Source organism: Zootoca vivipara, chromosome 6, assembly GCF_963506605.1.
Source record: "Zootoca vivipara chromosome 6, rZooViv1.1, whole genome shotgun sequence".
Lineage (NCBI taxonomy): Eukaryota > Metazoa > Chordata > Lepidosauria > Squamata > Lacertidae > Zootoca > Zootoca vivipara.
The window spans coordinates 22,561,283-22,582,016 of record NC_083281.1 but is presented as its reverse complement, the minus strand read 5'-3'; the positions used below and the strand labels follow the sequence as shown (position 1 = coordinate 22,582,016).

Genomic DNA, 20,734 nt, shown 5'->3' with positions numbered 1-20,734 from the left:
TCCTCCCTTCCCTTCCCTCCCGTGCCTTGGCCCCGCCCCTTGCCCCCCTTGCCCCTAGTTTTGATCCTGGGTACGCCCCTGAAAAGGAGCAGGGGGGGAGAGAGATGAGAAATGCACACACACAAAAATCCCTCAACAACTTCACTACACTTTGAGGCAGTAATGCAAACACACACCCTTGGTCTTTTGCAGTAGCGAGCCTGGCCCTGGGAGCCTTGGACGTCTGCTCCACAAATGTTGCCCTGATGGGGCAGCTACCAGCAGCCACCTATTTCCCCCTTGCCTTTTTGCACCCCTCTGCCTGTCTCTTGCCTTGCGTCCTCGGAATTGTCGCAATCCTGTACATTTCTGCATTTCATTTCTTTCTGACCTTACTTTTTTACTATTTCCCCATCCAACCATACTTGTAACTTCCCACCTTCCATTAACTTGACTCTGTAAGCAAATTTCAGGGCCTGCATTTGATGGGGAAAGCCGTGAAAGTCCAAACTGAGTAGACCCAAAAAGTTGGCCTTTTAGCTGCAATTAGCTGTGACCGCAAGTCTTTCTCAAGGGAGAAATTGCTTCACAAGCAAATAAGGCAATTGTGTCTGCTTGCTCAACTGTCATATTGAGAACCGACTAGTTCCTTGTCCTAGTTTTAAGATTTAACACGGTATCCTAACCTTGGGAAATAATGGCTTCCCAACACAAAACCTGTGAGCAGTACTGAGATCACTGGACTCTTTCCCCCTCTTCCCTTGGCAAGAGTGTTGATTGCCCGATTTCCTGGAATGGGATAGAATTGGCAACGCTGGCTGGTACAACAGCTCTCCAAAATAAAAACTTTTAAAAAGAAGTTGTTAGTTGAAGAGACTAGAAACAAAGCAGGCGTACTCAAAGACAGCTTTTATTTTTTATTTAAAAAAATACTGAAACACACAAGCACTTCATGCACTTTCATTACAATTTTCATTGTAACATTGCAATACTTTGAGAATAAGCATGAATAAGACCCCCCCAAAAAATTATTCTGCACAAGGGGGGAGGGGGTTCAGCTCAAAAGACGTGGCAGCAGCCCGAGTCCAGCAAACTGACTGCAACTGAATAGATTCCTTCCCTTGTCAATAGTGCAGATCACTGGTGGGTGGAGGGATGCCAGGAATCTGGGTTTGGGGGTGAGGAATTCAGAGGTTGCAAAAGCACAGCAGCAGCTACACATTTACTCATCTTTGGCTGCAGACCAGTTCATAGCACACAGCACCACGAGACAAATATGAGGGATTTCTCCACCTTAGCTGCTTCCTACATGTGGACTGGGCAGCAACAGCCCCATCACACAGCTGATTCTGAATGTTATTAGCAACGTGGGAGAGGGGCAAAGGCGTAGCTCAGTGATATAGGAGCTGCTTAGCATGCAGAAGGTCGCCGGTTCAATTCCTAGCATCTCCAGACAGGGCTGGGAATGTCCATATCTGAAACCTCAGAGAGCTGCTGCCAGTCAGTGCAGACAAAATCAAATGGACCACTGATCTGACTATCAGGCAGCTTCCTAAGAGATGGATCCAACCATCTGGTTTTATATTAGCACCATCCATATCAAAATGCAGTTAAGTGTACAACCATAGACAACACTGTAAACGCCCCCTGAAGACTGATTCACTCAACACGGACACAGGTAATTGTTTAGAACAGAAGTCAGTACACAGGTGCAGTGAATTTGCCCGAGTTAAAGGATGCCCTTAGTGGGATGGTGGTGGATGACCCCTATTTCCCATTCCCTAAAACCCATCCATCTGAGTTTCATGGACAGATGGAAAAATCAGTGCTCACTTCCTAACATCTAAACCAAATAAGTTTTCCACACACTTAACTTGCCTTCAGATAATTTTAAGCTGAAAACTTTGGGTTGGAGCCCAGCTTAGGATGCAATCCTAACCAGGCCTACTCAAAAGCATGTCCTTTTAAAGTCAATGAGATTACAACTACAGCCTTAGAGTAAACTTGTTGAAATCATGTTAGTTGAAGTCCCACTGGCTTCACCTACTCTAAACACGACCCTAACTGCTTTGGAGGAAGCCGCACTAAATGCAACAGGACTTACTTTGCAGGACTGCATTGTAAGCCTGGATGCAATACAGTGGTACCTTGGGTTACAAACACCTTGGGTTTACAAACACTTCGGGTTGCAGACTCCGCTAACCCGGAAGTAGTACCTCAGGTTAAGAACTTTACCTCAAGATGAGAACAGAAATCGTGCGGCGGCAATAGTGGGAGGCCCCATTAGCTAAAGTGGTACCTCAGGTTAAGAACTGTTTCAGATTAAGAACAGACCTCCAGAACGAATTAAGTTCGTAACCAGAGGTACCGCTGTACTCTTAATCTTTGCACAGAAACCTCCATTCCGGGACCTATCCCGGCTCTTTTGAAAATGCAGCATTTTTTTACCATGTACACGTACATAGGCATACTGCAAACATCTATTAAAAGTGGTACAAAGTATAATATGTGATTATACCTATACCCTTACGTGATTTGGCAAATCTCCCCTGGAAAGGCTAATGTTTGATGTAACCGGCTCAGGGAAATTATGGAGCAGATGCTTAGATTGGAGTTATTGGAACTATGTAAGATGGCGGCTGCCAACAATGAAAAGACTGATGCGGCAGAAATACTGGTGTGTGGAAAGATACTGCAAATTTATGGAAGGGACTCAGATTGATATAAAATACTCAGAGAAACATATTATTGGCTTCAACTCATTTGTGGAAACAACTCAGAGGCTGTGAAAGAATGGAGGAGAACAACAGAATGAAATAGAGCGACATTGGTGAATCAGGAAATGCAGTGATTCCAAACCTTGACGCGTGGGGAGTCCCGAGAAGAAAAAATATATAATTTGGCAGAATATTTGGATATGTATATGTATAATTTGGAGTATTTAATGTGATATGATTGAATTGTTAATTCGGAAAATTTAATTAAATTTTTTTTTAAAAAAAGTGGTACAAAGTAGAGCTCTCTCCTTTTCCCATCCCAGCTGAACCTCATCCACAGCCCTGAGGCCAGGCCAGAATTCCCCTTCGTTCACTCAGTCCATCGGGGCTGTTCAGAGATGCAGTCCTCAAGCGATCACACATCCTCTAGAGCTTCTTCTCTGGCTCCTCTGTTGCTGTATCTGAGACTCCAAGCTCTGGACCTGAGACTGAAGCTTTGAGAATTCCTGCTGGTACCCTTCTTGCTGAAGACGCCTCTGCTCCTGTTAGAGGAAGGGGGTGGAGAGATGCATAATAAAGTCAGCATCCGTTAATTGTAACACATTTTGTGTGTGAGTGTGTGAGTGTGTGTGTGTGAGAGAGAGAGAGAGAGAAGGAAGCATAGATGATCACAAAACAGATGGAACTGGGCTACAACAGAACCCAGAGCTGCCAGGTCCCAGCAGATCCCAGGATCCATGGAAGTTTTCAAGGAACAAACAAAAATGTGTCACATTTCCTTCTGCACCATCTTCCAGAGAGCGCATGTCAGTGATGGGAGGGGGCAGAAGCAAAAGTGGTTGGAGCAATTCATGTAAATTTTGTAGCCTTGTATAGTTGGTGTCAGGGACTGGCTGGACAGGAGAAGGTGTCAGATGCTGAAGGGGCACAGGATTTAGTGAGCAGGAAGAACCTGACAGGATGCAGTTCAGACTCTGAGGCTGAAGCAGAGGAGCGGGGGTGGTCAAGGGACTGCTTAACAACCCAGGAAGTCTCCCTCAAACTCGCCTCTCCACTTGCCTCTGAACCAGTGGTCTCTAAGATGGGCTAAGCAGAGGCCAGAGACATGCCAAGGCATTTTGAGACTGCTTGGGAAACACCTGGGAGGAGGAGGAGCCTTAGAGAGGGTGGAAGACAGGGACCTTCAGTCCTGGCAACCCTTCCATGGGGCAAGACCTACTGGGGAGTGTTGCTGAGACCACAAGGCCAAGTTGCATGCTTGTTTCCTTGAAGAAAGAATCAACTTCACCGACAACGGAGACCTGCGTCTGACCATAGGCTAGCTTCTACACATGCTCCACTATCTAGTCTCCCTCCAAGGAAGCAAGAGGAAGGGTGGTTCCAGAGGGGTTCAACAATCATCCCTTTCACAGGGAACTTTTGAGTATTATAGCTCTGGGGTGGGGAATAGGGGGCCTCCAAAAGAACTCTCAGCATCCTTAACCAAACGACAGCTCCGCAGCTGTTCAAAGTGGTATCACAGAGGCTTTCGATGTATGGTGTGAATGTGGCCTGTACAATAATATACCCATTCCTAGTGCACTAACCATTGTGCCAATAACATATTGCAGAATACAATGAAACACCAGTTCTGGAAGTCCCCTTAAGCTCCACTTATTGGTGTGCCCTTGCTGATCATGAGACCTACACATAAGGAACTGCATGTATTGAAACATCTTTTTTAAGAAAAGCAAACAATGTGGGAGCAGAGAAGGGCTGTTACCTGGAGCTTCTGGTTCAACAATCTCTCATTTGCAGCCAGGAGGGCCCTCCTGTCTTCATCCATCTTGGCAAACAACTGGCGCTTGTGCTCCTCATAGCTCCGATCCTTTTCCCGCATCATCTGCTCGGTCTGTTCTTGCATCCGTCTTTGGACCTCAGCTTCCCGCCTGGCAGCCTCAGCCCGGGCTTTCTCCACTATAGTGGGGGAGGAACACAATCAGAAGGAATTTCTCCTCCCACCGATGGTGTTTTTCGAGTTGTAGAACAGAGCAGGCCTTCCAGATATTGTTGGATCTTCAGCATGTCTCAGCCAACGTGAGACCTTTAGTGAGGGATGGGATATGCAGTCCAGCCACCTCCAGGTGGTCACAGCCATCCCATTCCCTGCCCTGCAATGAGCCTCCTGGATCAGGCCTGGTGTGTTGAACTGAAAGGCAAGCTGGTCTGGAAACTTTGCATATTGATGGTCAAGATAACCCCTGCCTAATCGATAGCAGCTGCAGCACTGAGCTCATGTGCGCTTTACATGCTTTGATGTATCCACAGGCCCCAGGCATAGCTAGAGGGGGAGGTAATGGTTAATACCAGCCACCTGTGTTCCATGTGATGTAAAGGTAAACGGTAAAGGACCCCTGGATGGTTAAGTCCAGTCAAAGGCGACTATGGTGTTGTGGCGCTCATCTCACTTTCAGGCCGAGGGAGTTTGTCTCCAGACAGCTTTCCGGGTCATGTGGCCAGCATGACTAAACCGCTTCTGGCGCAACGGGACACCGTGACAGAAACCAGAATGCACGGAAACGCTGCTTACCTTCCTGCCACAGTGGTGCCTATTTATCTACTTGCACTGATGTGCTTTCAAACTGCTAGGTTGGCAGGAGTTGGGACAGAGCAACGGGAGCTCACTCCGTCACTGGGATTCGAACTGCCAACCTTCCAATCAGCAAGCCCAAGAGGCTCAGTGGTTTAGACCACTGAGCCCATGAGCCCATGAAGATTGTGTGTATCTTTACTTGGGTGTGGACAAGCCATCTCCTTGCTGCAGTCCATCCCATGGAATGATGTGAGCAGGGGAAAGGAGAGAGCTGTCAGATGTTTGCTATAGGTTTGAACCCTTCTTTAATAAATTGTTACACCTGATCCTTCTGATGGTTTGGGCATCTTTCTTTGGAATTCCTGCATGCCCGAGCCTGGGAGCCCTCCTCCAACTCTGCAGGGTGCTTCAGCCAGGTCAGTGGCCCACCTAGTCCAGCAAACTCTTTTAGGTCAGTGGCCCACCTAGTCCAGCAAACTCTTTTCACGAGGGCCAGCCAGATGCTTATACAAAGCCCACGAGCAGGGTTTGACTGCAACAGCACTTTCCCCACTTGTGATCCCCAACAGCTGGTATTCAGAAACATATTGCCTCTGCCAGTGGAGGTTCCCAGCTATGCCTCTAACCGCTCTGTTCTCCACCTGAGAGCAGGTTCTGCAGAACTGCCTACGGTGCAGGAGTCCTGCTGTCTTTTGCACCTCAAGGGGGTGGAGCCTTGCAGTTTGCACTTTTGCCAGGTGCAGAACCTGCTCCCAGATGGAGAACAGCACAGTAGGAGGAGTAGCTGCGAATTCAGGGCAGTTGCATTCAGGGCTGGTGTAGTCCAAAAATGCAGCACTGGCATCACCTGAGGTGGAACGACTCAAGAGGCGACAGACTATTGGGGAGATGCTTGATACAGCAACACAGGTTGTTTCACACAACTTCTTAGGACAAGAATGTCTGGGATAATGAGCACCTACCACCATGCCTACACAGAGTCTTAGTGGGTTGTGTCCAATGCTGGTCCTACTCAGAGTAGACCAAATGAACTTAACAGACATGACTAACTTAGGTTCATTAACTTCACTGGGTGCACTCTGTAGGACCAGCATTAGATACAATCCATTGTTTACTGTGTTATCATATTTTCGCAGCTACAATGGCCTGTTGGGGCCAGTATGTCTTCAAGGCAAGCAAAGCCTACTGGACAGGAGCTCACCTTCAAGCTCCTTCTGTTTGTCCGTCAGGGTCTGGTCAGCCTGCAGAATGGACTGGGCTGCTGTCTCCTTGGATTCCAGGAAATCTTGCAGGGCTTGGGAAGCCTAGAGAGGAGAGAGTGAGGTGGCTCATTTGAAACTTGGAGAAGAATCACAAAAGACGGCTCTGGGCATTTCCAGATGGGTATCTATTGTGAACTGGTAATCCTCATGCATACACAATTTTCGCAGTGACCTCACAAGTCACATGATCCACACCACACATTTAAACCACACGGCTTTCCCCAAGGAATCCTGGGAACTGTATTACTGCAATCCCTATGATTCCTTGGATGAAGCTGTGTGCTTTAAATATATGGGGCAGGTCATGCGACTGGTGTTACTGCCATCAAAAAGCAAGTCCATACCCTCCCTACCCCCTTAATCTGGATTTACCATAAGCAAAACTTAACTAAAATCCTATTGCCAGTGACTTGTTTGCAATATCCAAATGACCCACTTGTAATATTAAGTTCCCATCTGGAAGCACCCACTGAAAATAGGAATCACCATGCAAGAGCAGGGTCTGACTTTAACCCAAGAAGCCAAGGTTGCTGACCAACAACATACCATTACTCCCTTCTCAGGCGCCAGGTAATATTTCTCCACTACTTTCTTCTGGTCCTCGAGGAACCTTTGATAGCCACCAGGCACTGCATATCCCCCATTGCTAATCCTCTCCTCCATTTCTTGGAATAGCTCCAGGAGCACAGCCAGGCATCGGTCTGATGATGCCTGCTCGTTGCGAGTGCACAACTCTTGAAGTTTTTCTTGTAGTTGCCTCTGGAGGAGAGAGGTGGGCAGAGTCAGATAAAGCAGATGTCCCCTAATAAAGAAAGGCCTGTTATCCCCTGTTCCAGTTCTCCAACCCTGAGCCTCTTTGCTGTTCCAGCTGACTCCTTCCAACAACCCAGATCTTCATCGTCTGCCATCTAAGCTGGTTCATCCTAAACTTGGGCAAAAATCTCCAACCAATCTTTCTGAATTGGGCCCAGATATTAATTGGAGTAATTTCAGATGATATTCCGGGCAACCCTGCTGTTCCTTCAAAACTCAATGAGATTTTCCCATTTAAGATTGGAAAAATGAGCAACTGACAACTTAGATTAGGATACTATTTCTCCTTTTGTTAAAAATGGGGGAAATATTTTAAAAGTATTTTATTTTATTTTTAAAAAGATCAATGGGGGGACAAGCTTCCCTAAAATACTGCTTCTCCACCACTGCCAATCTTCCCCTGTAACTTGAAGTCACAGAAGACTCTTCAGTGTTGTCCAAGATACCCCCTCCATTTACTCGGGGCAAGAATGTGGTCCAAAAGGCCTGAGCAGCATCCTATGCTTAGAACCAGGACAGCCAATATGCTTCCTTCCAGATTTTGCTGGACTCCAAACCTACCATAATCCTTAGCCAGCATGGGAGATGGTCAGGAATGGTGGGAACTAAGAGTCCAAAATATCTGAAGGCTACCACATTGGCTGTCCTTGCCTTAGAACGTGCTCCAGGATTTGCTGGGATGCACAGGAGTTCTGCAGCAGATGGAAAGGGCTCTTTGAACTTAGGAAACCAACCAATAGGGCCAACATCCTATTCCCACGAGAGACATAGAATCCTGTACCCCTAGTTCTCTCTGGTGCGCTTGGTCTTCGTCCTTGAAGGCACGGGCCAGGAACACTCGAATGGCCTCCTCTTCACAAACAGCGTGCACTTGCAGAACCTCTGCGACGTCCTCAGTGGGAGGCATCAACATGAGGTCCACCATTGCCTCATAGCGGTTCAGAGCATCCTTCGTGGCAGCCTGGTTCTCGATCTGAGCCAAGGCAACCACAGCATTCTCGATGCAAGGCATGCATCCGTTGCGGATGGAGTCCACATAAGTCTCCACTAGGCTCCCCAGGGCTGCAAAAGGGACAGGAGGAGGAGGCAGGCTAACTCAGTTGTCTATTTTATTTCATTAGCTTTCTGTCTTTCTTCATCCAGGGAACTCATGGAGGCAACAGCTGTTTTATTTCATAAAATCCAGAGGTGTTTTTTTTAACAGAACACCAGACTCTTCTCCAAAGAACTAATGTCTAAATTTAGGCCTCTTGCACTAAATAAAAAGGTTTTTAAAAATCCTCTGTATACTTGAGAGTAATTCCCTCAAATCTAATGGGACTTGCTTCTGAGTAGACCTGTATTTGGACTGGGAATTTTGTTTGGCTTCATGGGCCAGGTTCTTATGAGGACTGACCTCTGGTATCAAATGTGAGAAGTGGTCAGGACAACCCACTCGACCATCACCTGGCGTCACAATAACATCAGTCGATTTGGTGCTCTGAAGTTCAGACTTCAAAGCGTATTGTGGGAAGAAAGGCACTGCTAAAACGAGGGGACAGGGGGACTTTGTTTTAATGGAAGCTGTCATCCTGCCAAACCGAGCAGGATTTAACTCCCCCTCATCCCCTGATCAATGGGGGTAAAATCCTCCTTGCTCTGGCTACATGTGTGAGTTCCCCAGAGAAAAACGGAGCAGGATTAGCCCTAATCCTGCTTCACTGGCTGCGTGGGCCAGTTGTTGTTGTTGTTTTGTGGAGAACTGGTATGAGCAGCCAACATAGAATTGCCCCCCCCCCAAACAGCTGATGTCACACATGCATTGGACCGATATTAGCTGATATAGACAGGTAGTTATGGTTTTTGGAAAAAATGGAACCCTGATGGGCCTTTGATGCCCAACCCCTGCCCCATCTGGAGTATTCCAGGAGCCTTTTCAGTATATTCCCCCCGCCCTGCTTCCACTCACCTGTCCCAGTCAGGATCACTCCCTGGATCACTTTGGCCTGGGCGTTCTCATAAATGTAGCTGCAGAAGCAGTGTGTTTGCTTCACGAACTCTGCGCTCAGCCTCGATTCCGGGAGGTCCTCCAAGACGGCCAAGTCTTTCCGCGAGGCTGGGCATTCAAAGGCAAAGCACTTGCGGTTGGGGAAATACTGCCGCAGGAATTTCTTAGGAAGATCTTGCTTTTCGGGGGCATCTAATATAGAATCAAATACACATAATACTATTAGTATAAAGTGTTTCAACAGCTCGGGACCATTTGCCTGCAAGGCTGCCTTACCCCATATATTTGCTCACTTGACTGCTTTGATCTGCATAACTGGCACAGCTGCCATGTAATGCCAAGTCCGCATTTGCAAGAAATCACTCTTAGTGTGGCAGAACCCATACTTTGAAACTCCTTGCTTACTGACATCAGACAAATGCCTTCCCTAGGCTCTCTTCGGCGCCTGCTAAAAACATTTTTTCCTTGGACAAGCCTATCCAGACCTGCAGAATGTTGACATTTTTTATATAAAAAAAACCTGGTTTTTATCTTATCGTGGATTTTTTAAAAAAACATATGAGGAAACTGTTTTAGAATCATAGAATTGGAAGGCATCTAGTTCAACCCCCTGCAATACAGTTTTAAATTGTTTACCTTAATTGTACTGGTAATGTCACTGTTTCATTCTTTTTGTAAACCACTTTCAGGTTTTGTTTTTACAAGCAAGCTGTATATACACCCTACTAGGCCTCCGCTTCAAAAGCAGCAAGGCCCAATCTTTTCCAGCAAGGAATCCCACCAGCTCCCCACAGCACCTTTCTTCATCTTCAAGGCGTGCTCCAGATACTCGTCCTCTGAAATAGGGCACCCATCCAGCTCCAGCTGCAGTGTGAAATCCCGCACAGTCCAGACGAAGGTTGGGAAGAAGAAGGCGAAGTCATCAGGCATCCCATAATATCTGTTACTGCTCTGCCCGGCCGATGTTTTCACCTTGATATGCTCAGTTAATTCAGACACGTAGCTGGGGACTGAGTTAAGGAAATGAGTCATGTTTGCCCACCCCCACCCCAGAATAGAATAATAGTTTCCCAACAGTCCCTCCTTACAATGTTTTAGGTCTGTGATATCTATACAGTCATACCTCGGTTTGCGACTGCAATTCGTTCCAGGGAGCCGACCGCTCCCCAAGTTCGTCGTAAACTGAGGGGCTCTTCTGCACATGTGCGTGCTGCACAGATCGCTTCTGCACATCTGCGTGCCGCGGAACCCAGATGTAAACACTTCTGGGTCTGCAGCGGTCGCTAACCGATTGGTTGCAAACGGATGCGGTTGCAAACCAAGGTATGACTGTACTGGTATCCTCTGCCTACCTTTTTGTGACCCTCACCAGAAGTCAGGTTCTGTTTCCCTTGCCCTTCAGAGACACAATGGACTGGGGCACCAGACAGGGCCTTCTCAGTAGCAGCACCAAGGCTGTGTAACGTCCTTCCTTGAGAATCTCAGCTGACTCTCTCCCTTTCGGTTTTTATTCAGGGATGGGGATTCAGGCCAGTGGTCAGAGATGTGGGAGTTGTAGTCCAGCCACATCTAGAGGACCACAGGCTGGCCAAGCCTGTGTCAAGGGAGAAGTCTAATTCCCCCACACACACCAAACTACATTTCCCAGGGTTCTCTGGTGCAAGTCATTTTACTTCTCATTTAGTTGTGCAGTGAAATGTGCCTTTCTTTTAAACTTGGATTTGTCCTCATAGAAATTGAAATCACCCTGACTTGGAATGGCTTTGCATTTTCACTTACCACACTAAGCTTCCCAATTCCCTACATGTTTTGTTTTAAAAAATGCTAAATTAAAAAATAAAAATGCTAAAGTGGGTATGCAAGGAATCCTCACAACATCAAAACATGCAGCAAAATAGGACCCCAGTCTTTTTTCCTTTTGATGGATCTTTCCTATATCTCATTTTTCCATTTCTCCCATATTTTAAGAATGGTTATTAACTTACTGCTACACCTTACATAAAGTTGCTTGGCAAACTGGAGAGGAAGGAAGGAAGGAAGGAAGGAAGGAAGGAAGGAAGGAAGGAAGGAAGGAAGGAAGGAAGGAAGAAGAAGAAGAAGAAGAAGAAGAAGAAGAAGAAGAAGAGGAGGAGGAGGAGGAGTTTGGATTTCATATCCCGCTTTATCACTACCCTAAGGAGTCTCAGAGCAGCTAACATTCTTCTTTCCCTTCCTCCCCCACAACAAACACTCTATGAGGTGAGTGGGGCTGAGAGACTTCAGAGAAGTGTGACTAGCCCAAGGTCACCCAGCAGCTGCATGTGGAGGAGCGGAGACCCGAAACCAGTTCCCCAGATTATGAGTCTACTGCTCTTAAGCACTACACCACACTGGCTGTACAAACAGAACTGGTATAATTTAAGAGTCTCTTAATCCCTCTAACAGACATTCCCAATTCCATAAAGCTCAACAAATTCTTATTCTACAAATGCCCCTCTACAAGGTACTGCTTCATTCTGAGAAGTCTGCTCTCTTCCCCTCCAGCTCCTTCATTTGAAGCCCTTTCAGACTTCACTTAAAAATATTCCTGCCCCTCATTTAAGGACCCTGGAGCCCTCACTGTCACACCTGCCAAGGGCCTGGTGAGACATCACACCATTAGGATTCCCACACAGTTCACTAACACGTGTTTCTGCCAGGGAGCACTCTTACAAAAAGATACTGCAGTTTCTCCAGAGCATACTGGTCGATGGTGTGCATACTGTTGTAGACAAAGGTGCTGCTAAGCAGAATGGAGAGGGCAAATATCCATGCATCGTTCTCAGGGTTGCTCTGCAAAGGAGGATGGGGAGCATAAAACTCTGGGGCAATAAGAATTGGACTGAGGTCTCCACTAGGGGTGTAAGATGGCATCATAAATGATACATGTCATACGCAGCACTGTTTCCATTCCACTGCGGTTCATCTTTTGCCAAACACTGTTACAGTGGTACCTCGACTTACGAATGACTTGACAACCGAATTTTTCGACTTACGAATGGGGGTAATGGCCACGCGCTTATGAATGTCTCGACATCCGGGGGGAAAACCGCGGCGGTTTTAGATAAGGATTTTTCGATTTACAAATTTTTTGATAGGGTTGCTTCGACTTATGAATTTTTCTGTTTTCAATGCATTCCTATGGGAAATCGCGTTTCCAATGGCGTTCTTCGACATACGAATTTTTCGACTTACGAAGGTACCTTCGGAACGGATTAAATTCATAAGTCAAGGCACCACTGTATTTGTCTGGCTGTCTGCTGCAGCAAAATTCCGCAACTTACACAATTTATGTGCTTGATTATGGAAATTGCGTCAAGTAAGTTGCATTGTCACTATGTTATCGCACCCCATTCATTTCAATATGGGTCATATCCACTGATTTCCACTCCTGGCATGGGACAAGAATAATAATAATAATTTATTATTTATACCCCGCCCATCTGGCCGGGTTCCCCCAGCCACTCTGGGCGGCTTCCAACAAAACAGAAATTCTAAAATACAGAAATCCATCAAACATTAAAATACAGAAATCCATCAAACATTAAAAGCTTCCCTAAACAGGGCTGCCTTGAGATGCCTTCTAAAGGTCTGGTAATTGTTGTTCTCTTTGACCTCTAGTGGGAGGGCATTCCACAGGGTGGGTGCCACTACCGAGAAGGCCCTCTGCCTGGTTCCCTGTAACTTGGCTTCTCGTAGTGAGGGAACCGCCAGAAGGCCCTCGGAGCTGGACCTCAGTGTCCGGGCAGAACGATGGGGGTGGAGACGCTCCTTCAGGTAGAATGCGAACATTGGCAATTTTTTGTCTGAAATCTCAGATCTGTTGGAAATCTCTCCACCTTTGGGGGGGCGGGGGGGCTTCCTTCCCCCACTGCATCCTAGCGTGCCTCCTGCTGCCTAGGGAGTGGCCCTGATCTCTGAAGTTCTCTTGCAGATAAAGGCTCCATGGTGATCTATCCTGGCTGCCCCCACCCCCAGCTCACCTTCTCGACATCACCCAGCCCTTCCGTGTCCAATAGCACCAGGGTGTGGTCAGGCTTCAGGGGATGCGAGCAACACCACATCCAGATACCTCTGGTGGCTGCTTGCACTGTGGGTCCCAGAGAGAAACCTGTAGTGGGCAGCGTAGAAATGGGAAGGGCGGAAGTGGTAAGAAATGCAGCTCGGCAATTTCTCAACTGCTGCCAATGAAAACATACAATGTCAACACTTCTGACCTGCTGGTAAATCAAGGTGTCTTAGGCATTGTGCGTATCAAGTCTCAGGTTTCTGGGTGGCGTGAAATTGCCTTAACTGTTTCGGGTACACTTTTAAGGCCTTTTTAGAGCAGTCTTCCATGCCTATAGACGAGGATGTGGAGGTCAGAGCAATACGATGCCTCTTGGTCCCAGAGCCCACAGTGCACAAACCCAATCAGGGATGTCCACACATGCACTGAGGGTACAGGTGACATCACAAGCCCAGATAGCACGGGAATCCTAGTAGTACAGAAAACAGGAGTATCTGCTCACACATAGATGTCCGTCTTCAAAGCAAAGCATATTGCCAAGCACAATTCAAAAGTGTTGGTGCTGACCTTTAAAGCCCTAAACGGCCTCGGCCCAGTATATACCTGAAGGAGCATCTCCACCCCCATCATTCTGCCTAGACACTGAGGTCCAGCTCCGAGGGCCTTCTGGTGGTTCCCTCCCTGCGAGAAGTGAAGCTACAGGGAACTAGGCAGAGGGCCTTCTCAGTGGTGGCACATCTCAGGACTCAATTATGGTAACATGCTCCAGAATCCCTTAATGACCACGCAATTCCTTATATCCCTGCCTGATCATTGAGATCTTTGCTGGACTCACTGTGAGTGGTTCCCCCAATGGCTCAGACACACTGCTCCTATCTGCTGGGAACTGTGTGTTCAATATCATTGGCTCAGTTATATGGAACTTCCTTCAGGCTGAGGGCAGACAATCCCCCCTCCCTGTTGAACTTCTGGCACTCGGTGACAATGCCTCTTATTCCAGCAGAATGATCTGGGGTTATTTTAAACTGATTTGATTGTATCTTTTTGTAACATCCCTTCTACACCGCTTACAAACTACCATGCTAAGTGGCATACAAATGGCTGAAATAAAATAAATAATCGGTCAAGAGTGTGAGCTCCTCCTGCACTGAGAATAAAAGAAAGATGAGAGTCAATGGGAGAGGCTTCACACTGAATAACACAAGGAAAGCCTGGCCCATTTAGTCCAGCATTCTAGTCTCACAGTGGCCAACCAGATACCTGTTGGAAACCTGCAAGCAGGACCACTGGTGGAGCTTCATGCTCTGGCGCACGTTCTGGGGGCGTGGTGCACGTTCTGGGGGCGGGGCACCCAGTGCAGGCAGGGCACCCTCGGGATCGCGCTGCCTGGAACAGAGCGCCCCCATCGCCCCTTCCTTCCTAAGCCCCTGAGCAGGACCCAAGCACAAGAGCAACTCTCCTGCAAGTCTGCAAGGAGGACCTGAGTGCCAGCTCACAGAGCAAATATACAGGCCAGTCCTACTGTTAGGTAGAGAACGTCACCTCGGGCAGCAGATTTTGGGTGTCATGAACAGGCAGTGGTTCCTGCTACTCAGCTTGATTTTGTTGTATTCTTACTTCCAGAGAAAGGGAGATGTGCTTTGAGGAGTTTCTGCTTCAAATACCAAAATCACTTGACTAGACTTGAGCATTACATAATTTAACTTGGGGGTGGGGTGGGGAACCATTTGCTTTACCGACTCAGGCAGCAAAATGCCGCAGGCCAGCCCCACAAAAGTATGTCTTACGTTCCTACCTCCTTTGTCCTTTCCTGCCAACTTGTTCATGAGGTAGGACTTGCCAGTGCGGTACAGTCCCACGATGGCCACCACCACCACGGGCTGCTGGATGCTCTGCAAGATCTTCAGGGCTTCCTGGTTGACCCGCAGCTGTTCATTGGGGTTGTTCTCGATCAGGCACATTGGCTCTTCCATGATGCTTGGGTGAGCTCTGGTCAAAACCAGGCCAGGAAGGAGACTGGGGACACTGAGGAATCTGTATGCTGCAAAGCAGGGGCGTACCCAGGATCAAAACTAGGGGGGGGCAAGGGGTGGGCCCAAGGCATGGGAGGGGCAAGGGGCGGGGCCAAGGCACAGGAGGGAAGGTGCCACAAAGTGGGGACATGGGTGGGGCTACAGAGCCCAGGTGAAACTGACTCCAGTCTAATAACACCAAAAGGGGGGAAATCCAGGGAAATATTAAGGAGGATCAGAGAAAGGTCAGGACAAGCAGCTATAAAAAGGGACATTCTCAATGAGCCTGCTGAGGACCAGCTGTGGTTACGCAAGAGCAAGGACAAGGCATATCCCATACTACGCACATGGGCACTCATATTATGAATGAACAGCATCCTTTGACAGCCTGGCACCTTCCACGTGCTTTGGACCACAACTGCGCTGCCAGAGGCAGATGGGAGTTGTAGTCCAAAGCACACGGAGGGGAATCAGCTTAGAAGCCTGCTGTACAGAAATAAATTAAAGTTTGCCTGCTTTTGCCTTATCCCATCTTTTGCCTTATCCCATTCTGGGCTGCATCAATAGGAGTATAGCATCTAGATCAAGGGAAGTAATAGTACCACTGTATTCTGCCCTGGTCAGACCTCACCTGGAGTACTGTGATTCTATGATTCTATGAAAAGTATTGAGGGAATGGAGGAGGGGGGCAAACTGCAAGTTTTAATATTGTTCCATGCCACCCCAATATCCACAACAGTGAGATTCCAGGGGCCAAGGCACTTACCCAGGGTTCATATTTCCACAGTGGAGATAGTGGTGTCTTTATGATGTATTGCTTATTTACACATATTTATAAGCTGAGCCTACAATACAGGCACTACATAATTATACTTTGCCCATAATAATTTTCACACAACCATCTTAAGAAATCAATCTATGCCTAGGTAAGCCTGTATAGGATAGCAGCCTGAAGCACAGAAACTATCTACAGCCGCTCCTTTCACTTGAACCCCTCACAGAAATCCTGTAGAGCTGGCCTGAAAGGGACCCCCAGGGTCATCTAGTCCAACCCCCCCGGTAATGCAGGAATCCTGCCCACAGCGAGACCGACCCCTTTCATACGTCCGGATTCCTGTAAGCCTAGCAAGCTGAATACACCAAGGTCCGGACTCTTCTGCCCTGCGAAATGCAACCCAATCGTCTGAATGGTGGACAATGTCAGCAAAACGAATAGGCAAGTTTGAAGACATGGCAAACAGTGGCAAAGTTCGTTATGAGAGGGAGATGGAAAGTTATATTCCTCCTAAAGGAGAGAAGAAGAAGTAAAAGGACTCCAATTCCCCCAAAAGTCCACCACCTGCTTTCTTCCTGTTTTGTTCTGAGCATCGCCCAAAGATAAAAAGCGACTGTTAGGGCAAAATTCTGGGTGCGAGAATGCTCAGCCACCCAGCTCATCAGGCAAGGGCCTGTGGTCGTTGCAGAGTATAAAAGGAAGGAGTCCAGCCACGATCCGGAGCAAACAGCAAGGTTTATTACTGCGCAGCAGGTTCAATGCCAGACTGAACACCATGAACAGGGCTGCAAGAACTTTTAAAAGTTCCCACCATCATCCCATAATGCACATCGAAAGCATCATACCTACATCACTTGTGACAGGGTAAAACGTCAGAAAAGGGGAAGGGGCAAGGGGCATTAGCATACAGGTAAACAGGAGGTAAACAGGATTAACATAAGGTAACAATGCACGATGTCCCAGGACATTGTTAAGCAAGTACCAGTAAGTATCTGGGAGGGGATCCTTGAGTACCTGGCGGGGGGGGGGGGGACAATGGGTCCAGGTGTGAGTATTGCCTCTGGCTTCGGAGGGTTGGGAATGGCAGGAGATGGTACCTGAATGGATTATGGATATGCAGAGGAGCACCACCCTGGCTACCTGACCTCTTGCTTAAAGGATTATGGCTGTTCCCTGCATCCCTGAGAGCCCTTGGCCAGAGTAGCAAAAGGGGGTTTCATTTAGAAATAAAGATACACGGTATTCATTCATAAAGAAATATGGTTACATAGAGTCTCAGGCAACAGAGAAAGGGTAGGAAAGGGAGCCTTTATTACACAGGGCTTGATCTTGAGGGGGTTCGTGTTGGTGCGATACTAGAGTGGTGTTGTAGGATCAAATGGGGTCCCCTTGAGGGCATTTGTGCCAATCTTGATTCCCAAATGAAGCCTCGTTTGGGTGCCCCCCCCTATAAAATTCCCTAACAGTGACCACCCAGGTTTTTCTATTGGTGAGACAGCAAAGAAACTAAAAACCGTAATACATAACAACATAAAAAATATCTGTTGTCAATGCCAACATACCATCGCTTCCAAGGAAGCTACATGCAGACTCTTTATAGCAGGGGTGGCCAACTTCCAAGAGTTAAAAACTGGCAGTGATTGATCTACCCCCTTTTGGGGGTTCAGGTTGAGGTTGTTGAGCTTTTATTTAGGAAGGAAAGCCATCCATGTTTTAGGGGGTTCAGGTCAAAGTTTAGCTTTTTTTAGGAAGGAAAGCCCTGTTTTGGAGGCTTCAGAGCAAAGATGTAGAGCTTTTTTTAGGGGAGCCAAAGTTGCTGAGCATCTTTGGGGGGAGCCAGTGATCTACCACAGACGTCCAGTGATCTATTAGTAGATCATGATCTACCTGTTGGACATGCCTGCTTTATAGCAATAAAGGGGTGCTGGTCCTTTAAGGCTGAAAGAGAAAACTGAGACATCCATGCCCACCCTTTCTAACACACATCTTTTAAGATCACATCACACAGTGGCTGCCCAAACAGCTTGGATGATAAAAGACACAAAGGAGGGAGGACAATTGGGAAAGATATAACACCATTGCATTCCCATGCCTTCCAAGCCTCCTTATGCAAAACCACCCAGTTAAAACGGAACTCCCTTCACACCTCATTATCGCTGGAGGTTTCATTAAACTGATAAAGATCCTCCCTCCCCAAGGACAAGAGTAAAAGCTGTGGTGCCGACCATTTGCTACCTGAAACAAGGAAACAAATTGTATCTTAAATACCAGCCTCCTCTCTTTGCGAGAGAGAGAGAGAGAGAGAGAGAGAGAGAGAGAGAGAGAGAGAGAGAGAGAGAGAGAGAGAGAGAGAGAGAGAGAGACTTCAATCCTTCAGCAGCCAGCTTCAAGTTCTCTCTCTCTCTCTCTCTCTCTCTTCCCCCCTCCCTCCCACCGCGATCCCTGGGAGGAACATCAGAGTGAGTGTGGTGTTTTACGTACAGTGTTTTAATCCACACCCCAGCTCTTCCAATTCTGGTTCTCCATTCCCCCCCTCCTTGTTTGCTCTAGTAAGAGCAGCAGCAGAATGAGCTGAACGAGCGAAGGCTGTGGGGAGGCAGCCCAGGCGAGCTCCAGCAGGAGGGTGTTGCGCTCTCTCCCCTCCTCTCCCTCGCTGCGTCCTTTTGCTTCTAGAGAGGGGCAGCTGCCAGCTGGCTTCTAGAGTAGGGCAGCTGCCCTAACTTGCCCCATGGTGGGTACGCCCTTGCTGCAAAGGATATACTAAGTTTAACACTCACAAGATGCTACGTTTTGTGCATTGCGTATGAAACTTAGTGGTCTGCATTTGCAGGATGTTTGTTTTGCAGAGAATTGTACAAGTGCGATGAAAATAAGTGTTTTTGCAGCTAAAGCTGCAACAAGGGGATGGAAAATTATGTTCAGTGTTTATTTTAATTGGCGACTCATCCCTGGGAGTCTGGATCTCTCTCAGAAACTGCCAGCTTATTGAGAAGCAACTTGCTTATCTGAATCTCTCTCTGGGACAAGAGAGAGAATACGTAGTTCTTTAACTGTATTAACAAGTAAGAACCTTAAAAAAAGGACTGCATTGCTAGTTGTTTAAGAGCAATGTGTTGATTTATATTTGAAACTTTTTTGTAACAAGTTTAGAGACTGTCTGCAGTAGAACTTTGGAACGCTTTCTTGTTGTGGAGACCTTGTTGATTCCTACTCTGCACAAGGTCCTGATCAGGGATTTCCGCTCCCAAACTCTAGCACGGGGGACTGAATGTCAAGAACAGGAAGGAGAATACTTCAAGATGCTGCTGCCAAAGATGGCTGGAGTGATGGTCCAGGACTCCAGGTAGCTGTTTAGAGGTTGGGGCATTTTCAAGGTTAATACATTCCACTTCCACACTGGACATTCGCTGTGAAACAGCCATATTTTACTCACTGTTCAAGGGGCATCTGTACTTCATAGAGCAACACATCTCCCTCTCTTGTTTTCCCTGATCAGCTACCTTTTATTCTTTCAGGGCTCAGAAAACCTGCCTTCCTTCATTTGGTGGAATAGCTGTGCCATTTCCCCAAGTGCAAATGGTATACCACGCTGCTTTGGGGCCAATTAAGGGCTCTACTGTACCTAAAATAAGCTTAACAGCTTCAATCCTAAAAAAATGGTTAACAACTTTGGTTGGCCCTCAGTGTCCTTCACTTCATGAAATCTGGCCCCCTTTGAAAAAAGTTTGGACACCACTCCTACACCATACATGAAAGCACTTTTGAACAGTCACGACTTCCCAAACAGCTGTAGCCTGTTAGAGAGAGGGGGCTGGCTTCTGTTAGAAGACTCCTTTCCTCCTCAGAGAGCTACAGCTCCCAGCAGAGGACCTGCGGAACAGAACTAAAAATAAACGTTGGCTGCCTCCCAAAACATTTCGCTACAATAACAAACAGCTCTGTGCCTGGCTTTGTTTGGGAGGGACTGGCTGGATCATAGCTTGCTTGGTTTTCCAAAGACTTTGACCACCCCCTCTCCGGATACAAATGCATTATAGAAGAGATGGTGGTTTATCGTTATTGGTTGTTGCAGTGTGTTGTTTTATTTGTTTAAAAAGTTTTTTTTTTAAGAATAGAAAAAAGACTCCCTCCCCAGCCCCCTTCACTCCTCCGCGGAAACTCACCCCTTCCTCCGTCCCGGCCGCTACACAATCCTTTCTTGGAAGTTTAGGGAGGAGAGAAAGTGGGGGAACCCGGCACGCAATCCTGGTCGTGGGACGATGATCCGGCGCGCGCCGCAGGCGCGTCCTGGTGCGGAAAGCAGCGCAAGGGAGCCGTAGGATTTTCCCCAGGAAGACGAGGAAACAACCCAACGAAAGAGCTGCCGCCTAAAGACCCTGTCTCTCAAGCTTCGCCGACACGCAGCTGTCCTTTCGGTTTCACTTGCTGCTGGGAGGGGCGTTTTTTTACGGGACGCGATCTCGCCTCGCCCTCTCAGGGGGAAATTCCCATCTCTGGAGCCTGCCTGGTCCTCCTCTTGCCACTGCCACGGTCGTAGGAAAGGCCAGATCAGCTTTCCCGAGTCATTATCCTAGACGGCTTTTTTTTTTT

The 20,734-nt window shown here is 47.5% G+C and overlaps 1 protein-coding gene across 1 annotated transcript; it reads right to left on the bottom strand.

The window, feature by feature from the left end:
* Nucleotides 1-650: 650 nt before the first annotated feature.
* Nucleotides 651-20,734, bottom strand: LOC118087430 (guanylate-binding protein 1-like). The gene is made up of 11 exons (XM_035120057.2): nucleotides 20,308-20,734; nucleotides 15,153-15,398; nucleotides 13,332-13,459; nucleotides 12,032-12,141; nucleotides 10,128-10,333; nucleotides 9,292-9,522; nucleotides 8,125-8,405; nucleotides 7,077-7,289; nucleotides 6,470-6,572; nucleotides 4,459-4,652; nucleotides 651-3,238 (listed from the first exon to the last, which is right to left on the bottom strand). Exons 2-11 carry the CDS (start codon nucleotides 15,328-15,330, stop codon nucleotides 3,104-3,106), a joined length of 1,779 nt encoding a protein of 592 aa, XP_034975948.2. The 5' UTR covers nucleotides 15,331-15,398; nucleotides 20,308-20,734; the 3' UTR covers nucleotides 651-3,103.